Source organism: Pelecanus crispus, chromosome 8 (genome assembly GCF_030463565.1).
Source record: "Pelecanus crispus isolate bPelCri1 chromosome 8, bPelCri1.pri, whole genome shotgun sequence".
In the NCBI taxonomy this organism is placed as follows: domain Eukaryota; kingdom Metazoa; phylum Chordata; class Aves; order Pelecaniformes; family Pelecanidae; genus Pelecanus; species Pelecanus crispus.
The window spans coordinates 27,247,209-27,253,617 of record NC_134650.1 but is presented as its reverse complement, the minus strand read 5'-3'; the positions used below and the strand labels follow the sequence as shown (position 1 = coordinate 27,253,617).

General features: G+C 57.1%; 1 protein-coding gene across 1 annotated transcript; it reads left to right on the top strand.

The window, feature by feature from the left end:
* The first annotated feature begins 2,238 nt into the window (after window positions 1-2,238).
* On the top strand, window positions 2,239-3,393 carry LOC142594161 (metallothionein-1). The gene is made up of 3 exons (XM_075715591.1): window positions 2,239-2,269; window positions 2,650-2,715; window positions 3,299-3,393. Exons 1-3 carry the CDS (start codon window positions 2,239-2,241, stop codon window positions 3,391-3,393), a joined length of 192 nt encoding a protein of 63 aa, XP_075571706.1.
* Window positions 3,394-6,409: the final 3,016 nt, after the last annotated feature.

Sequence of the window (6,409 nt, the reverse complement as noted above, 5' to 3'; positions counted from 1 at the left end):
GCATTGTAATGGGGGGTTAAATAAGCAGCAGGAAGGTCTCCCTGGGGTCCCAGCTCTGCAGCTAATCACCCCAAATACAGGCTGCTCCTGGAGGTGGCCTGGATGATGCATGTCCAATTGACAGCCCTATCCCAAATTAATTACAGAACAGACCAGGAGCAACACAAGACCTCCCAGAGCCCTGACCCCAAGCCCTGCATCACCTGGAAGATGCTTTTTTCCTTCATGCAAAGAAAGGAAGGAAAGAAGAGAAAAAGGGCTGAGGTCTGAGCTGAGAATAGGCACTGGAGAACTTTTCCTCCTCCCTGTCCTTGCGTGGCAGGGATTGCACAGCACAGCTGACATTGTTCTATTCCCCTGGCATGGGCTTCACCTTCCTCACCCTGGGCTGGAGGAAGGGGATGACTTTGAAGGGACCACCTGTTCCCGCATCCCTGGGCCACCACCAGCCAGGGACAGGGACAATCTGCCAACACCATGGCTTTGGCTGGGTGGCCAAGGGTGCCGGACAGTGCAGGAGGACGTGGAGGATGCTACAGTGACATTGGTGTTCCCCATGCATCCATGGTGACATGGCTGGAAGCATTTCCCTGGGCGTATTCCTGCACCGTGGAAGTGCTCAGCTGGTTATGTCAGGAGCAGACCACATGTGGGACCCCGAGGAGATGTCCCCACCTCTGTCATGACACCCACAGCGCAGGAGGCTGTAGCCAGGGCTGGCAGGTGGCCACTTGCACGTGTGTTTCCCTGCTCCCACAGGAGCGACTGACGCCCCTGGCACGTGCCTGGTCCCTGGCACCGTCCCTGCCATCACGCCTCGGTGCATCAGCAGCAGCATGACACTCACACGACCGCAGGGCTGGCACGCTGGGGCACCGATGAGCCACTGCCGGGGTAGCAGGGGCAAGGAAGGGGCCCGTTGGCTCTCCCTTCCTCAGACTTTTATGTACCTATTTCCCACCCTGGCCTGGCTGGGCTGGAGGAGACGCCGAGTCGGGGCGCTGGCACCACTCCCCACCAGGTCACCCAACAAGCTCCCAACATGCCCAGACAGCTGGGTGGTAAAAATACTCCTTGGCCCGCTGTTTCAGCTGGATTAGCATTGCCTCTGTAAAACCGTCTTAGCCAAGCACCATGGCAAAAGCCTAGCTGGGATAAAACCCCGAAGCAAAGGAGTTTTGGAGTGTGGGGCAGCCAGTATGGGGTACCACCGACACTGGGGAGCACACAGAAACCCCAGGGGTTAGGGATGAAGGATGCCCTATGGCTGCCAATGCCTCCTGGCCACGGGGCAGTCCCTCCCCACACCCAAAATCTCAGAAAGCATAATTTTTTCACGCCTTCCACCCCAAACCCTCATTGCTCTTTTGAGTGGGTGGGTAAAACCCGCTGGAGGAGTTGATCAGGGTGATGGCAGCTCGCCCACCACCCTCCTCCCCTGCACACGCGGCTGATAGCGCGCGGAAATTAATTCAGACGAGTAGGATGGAGCACCCCAGCCAGGAAGGAGACGGGGCCCCCAAGGTGCCATGCACGGCGCCAAGGGGACGTGGGTGCCGCCGTCCCGGGGCGCTGGGAGGGCACAGCAGGCTCCGGCTGGTCCAGTCCGGCTTGTTGCTGCTCCCGCTCGCGGGGAGGGCGTCTGAGCCACCAGACAGGGTCTCGGGCAGGGACCGCATCCCTGTCACCCCACCATGCCAGCTCCCCATCACCCCACTGTGCCAGCTCTGGGAGGAGGGGACTGAGAGCTCCCGGCAGTGGTGGCAGCCCTGGGGTCAATGCACCCCCCTGAGAAATCTAGGGGCTCAGCAGCTTGATTTTGGCAAAGGGCTGGGCTGCGGGGGCCTCCCTGGGTGCACCCCCTCAGTCCCCTGCCCCTGGGAGCAGAGCAGTGCTCCCAAGGCAGGTACCATCCATGAGATGAGAGCTAGCCATTCTCTCCATGCCCCCCAACATCTCAGTGGGGAGTGGTGGCCACCCAGGCATCCCCCCCTGCTGCCCGTGGCACCCCAGGGAGGGGAGACATGGGAGCCCCAGGTCCTGCCTGGCCGCCTGGGGAATGAATCAGCAGCGCCCGGGGCAGGTGCTGCACTGAGCCGTGCGCAGGCTGCGAGGGGCGGAGGTTTTGCACTCGCTCTCGCCCAGCCAAGGATAAATAGGAGACGGCTGTGAGTCCTGCCAAAGCCGCTCTTCCCATCGCCCAACGCGTCCGACAGCCGGCACCCAGCCCAGGCAGACATGGACTCCCAGGACTGCCCTTGTGCCACGGGTAAGCCAGCGCTCCCCTCTGCCTCGGCCGTGGGGGGCTGCGGGAGCCGGAGCATCCCAGCAGGACCACCGATGCTCTCACGCGCCGGCCACCTCTGCCGTCCCTGATGCTCTCATCCTGGCTGAGCCAGCTGCTGAAAACCTTTCCCAGCGTTGCGGTGTCACACCCAGAGCACCTCACCGGGAATGCCATGACTTCCCCACTGAGCGAGGCTGAAGCATCAGCCCCGGCCGGTGCTGCCAGAGAGCAGATGTTTGGAGGGGCGGCAATGCTCTCCCTGTGGCCCTTGGCCGGGAGCATCCCCGCTGATCCCTGGGGATGCGGGGGTCCCCTCCCACCACCTCCTCTCAAACCTTTTTCTCCTTTTCTCTGTGTTTTAGGTGGCACCTGCACCTGTGGGGACAACTGCAAATGCAAAAACTGCAAATGCACATCGTGCAAAAAAGGTAATGGGGGTCCTCAAGCCCCATGGTGGGGGGCAGAAATACTTGTGGGGATTTTCACTACACATCCCTGGACACACTGAATCAAATCAGGCTGAGCATTGCCAGAGTCAAGTTTCTTCTTCCTGTATTTTTTTGCCCCCAAAGGAGCACAGGTTGAATCCCACCCCCATTGCCACGCCAGGCAATACAAGCTGCACGCTATAACCCAAAACGGGGATGCCCTGGGAGAAAACCGGCACCAGGATTTCTTCTGGCCACTCCTGATGCGGTCACCCCCCGGGGAAGAGTTGTGTGCATGCGGGTTTGCACAGAGAGGGGCTGGGGAGGCCCCAGTGAGCCCCTGGGGGTCTTGCACCCTCCTGCAGCCCTGGGGGTCCCGCACATCTCCTGCAGCCTCCCCAGTGCCAGCCCTGGATGCAAAAACACCCTGGGAGATGCTGCAGGGATGGGGATGCTGCTAAAAGGAGAGGACACAGAGGTCGGTGGCAGGTCTCCAGACCAGCCATCCCCCACAGAACCCCCCCAAGCCCCACCCTAAGAACCCCCCGGGAACGTCACCGACTTATTTTTCTTCCCCCCGCAGGCTGCTGCTCCTGTTGCCCGGCAGGATGTGCCAAGTGTGCACAGGGCTGCGTCTGCAAGGGGCCCCCCTCCGCCAAGTGCAGCTGCTGCAAATAGGGACCCCCAGCTGCACATCCAGGGTGCTGCACATCTGGGGGGCCGAAGAAGAATAACCTTATTGTGTATGTTGGGGTTTTTTTATATGTGTTCAGATGTCTTTAGTGTTTGTCACTTGTGACGTGTAATAAGCTACCTAAATAAAGTGATGTGTATATAAAGGTCTGTAAAGAACCTGGCACTTCTGTTGGATGGGGCAGTTTCCCTGAGGAGTGGGAGGGCACCGTGTTTGGGGGTCATGGCAAAGAGCCCGCATCTTATTTTTGCTCCTTTTTTCCAATCTTGTCTCTGCCCTCCCTACCAGCAGCTCTGACTCTTGTTTTAACACTTTCCCTGCACAATAGGGTAATTTATAGGGCGGGTTTTTTCCCCCCACCCTGTTTTTACCCAAGGGCAAATCCCATGCTCTCTCCTCCACCAGAAATCCTCGGGGCTAATGAGCAGCTCATTATTACAAGCCTTCACCAACAGCATAACCACTGTAGCCCTGCCCATTTCCAGGGGTAATGTTTCCACGGCAGGTGGGGTGGTGGGGAAACAGGTTTAGCTTTCCTCCTGGCAGTTTAGTTGAACTGGCTGGAAGAACCACCATGCTTATCCCCCCGCCACCTCTGCCAGCCTGGCTGGGAGCTTCTGCAGGGAGCCCCAGGTGACCTGGATGCCCGCGATGGGGTGCAATACCTGTAATGGGATGTGATGCCCATGATGGGTTGCAATGCCCACGATGGGATGTGATGCCCATGCCAGGGTGCAATGCCATGATGGATTGTGATGCCCATGCCAGGGTGCAGTGCCTGCGATGGGGTGTGATGCCTGCGATGAGTTGCAATGCCCGTGCCAGGGTGCAATGCCCATGATGGGCTGCAATGCCCATAACAGGGTGCAATGCCCACAATGGGATGTGATGCCTGTGCTGGGGTGTGATGCTCACCCTGCCCAAGCACAGCCACGCTGCACCCCAGGACACTGCACCCCAAGTGCCACATGGCACTGTGCTGCTTCCCAGGACACACAAGGGGGCCTGTCTGTCCCCACACTCCCCAAATACAGCCTTTCATGGCCCCTTTTTAGCTGCAAAACCCTTCCTGACTCTTCCAGCCACCGGTGCCAGGACTCAGCCAGGGTTTTGGCACGGCCGAGGCCACCCGTGCCCACCAGCTGCTTGCGGTGCCAATGCCCAGGGGATATCCCTTTGCTCCAGGAGGGCTCTTTCCCCAGAGTGTCCCCTTGAGATGTCACCATCACCCCACTGCTTCCGATGGGCGTGAAGCATGTCCCTATGCCAGCAGGGCAGGCATGCCGCAGGCAAGGTGCAGCATCAGCTCTGGAACATCAAACTAAACTCTGTTCTGCAAATAGCAGGGTTATCTTTATTCCTTCCTATCTGGAGAGATTTAAGTGCCAACCATGCAAATACACTGTTGATGTGTCGTGGTTTAATCCCAGCTGGCAGCTAAGCACTACACAGCCACTCGCTTGCTCCCCCCCGTGAGATCGGGGAGGGAATCAGAAGAGTAAAAGTGATAAAACTTGTGGGTTGAGATAAAGAGAGTCTAATAGGTAAAGCAAAAGCCGCTCACACAAGCAAAGCAAAACAAGGCATTCATTCACTACTTCCCATCAGCAGGCAGGTGTTCAGCCATCTCCAGGAAAGCAGGGCTCCGTCAGGCATAACGGTTACTTGGGAAGACGAATGCCATCACTCCGAAGGTCCCCCCTTCCTCCTCCTTCTGAGGAAACGGTCCTCAGGGACAGGGGAACGGAACAGAGCTGGCAGATCTTTAAGGACACCTTCCATAGAGCGCAAGAGCTCTCAGTCCCCAGGTGTAAGAAATCAGGCAAGGAAGGGAAGAGACCAGCATGGCTGAGTCGAGACCTGCTGGTCAAACTAAAGAACAAGAGGGAACTGCACAGGCAGTGGCAGCAGGGACAGGTATCCTGGGAAGAGTACAGGGAAGCTACCCAGTTGTGTAGGGATGGGGTCAGGAGGCCAAGGCGCAGCTGGAGCTGCATTTGGCAAGGGATGTAAAGAATAACAAGAAGGGCTTCTACAGGTATGTCAACCAAAAAAGGGAGGTTAAAGAAAGCGTACCCCGCCTGATGAACAAGAATGCTGACCTAGTATCAACAGACGAGGAGAAGGCTGAGGTACTCAACAACTTTTTTGCCTCAGTCTTCACTGGCAACCTCTCTCCTCACCCCTCCCGAGTCAATGGAGCGCAAGATGGAGACCAGGGGAGTAAAGCCGCTCCCACTGTAAGGGAAGATCAGGTTCGAGACCACCTGAGGAACCTGAATGTACACAAGTCTATGGGACCTGACGAGATGCATCCCAGAGTCCTGAGAGAATTGGCTGATGTAGTTGCCAAGCCACTCTCCATGATATTTGAAAAGTCATGGCAGTCAGGTGAAGTCCCTGCTGACTGGAAAAAGGGAAACGTTGTGTCCATTTTTAAAAAGGGAAGAAAGGAGGACCCTGGGAACTACCAACCTGTCAGCCTCACCTCTGTGCCTGGCAAGATCATGGAACAGATCCTCCTAGAAGCTATGCTCAAGCACATGGAGGACAGGGAGGTGATTCGAGACAGCCAGCACGGATTCACCAAGGGCAAGTCCTGCCTGACTAACCTAGTGGCTTTCTATGAAGGAGTGACTGCATTAGTGGACAAGGGAAAAGCAATGGATGCCATATATTTGGACATCTGCAAAGCCTTCGACACAGTCCCCTACAACATCCTTCTCTCTAAATTGGGGAGATACGGATTTGATGGGTGGACTGTTCGGTGGATAAGGAATTGGTTGGATGGTCACATCCAGAGGGTAGTGGTCAATGGCTCGATGTCCAAATGGAGACCAGTGACAAGTGGTGTCCCTCAGGGGTCTGTACTGGGACCAGTGCTGTTTAATATCTTCATCGCGGACATTGACAGTGGGATTGAGTGCACCCTCAGCAAGTTTGCAGACAACACCAAGCTGAGTGGTGCGGTTGACATGCCAGAAGGATGAGATGTCATTC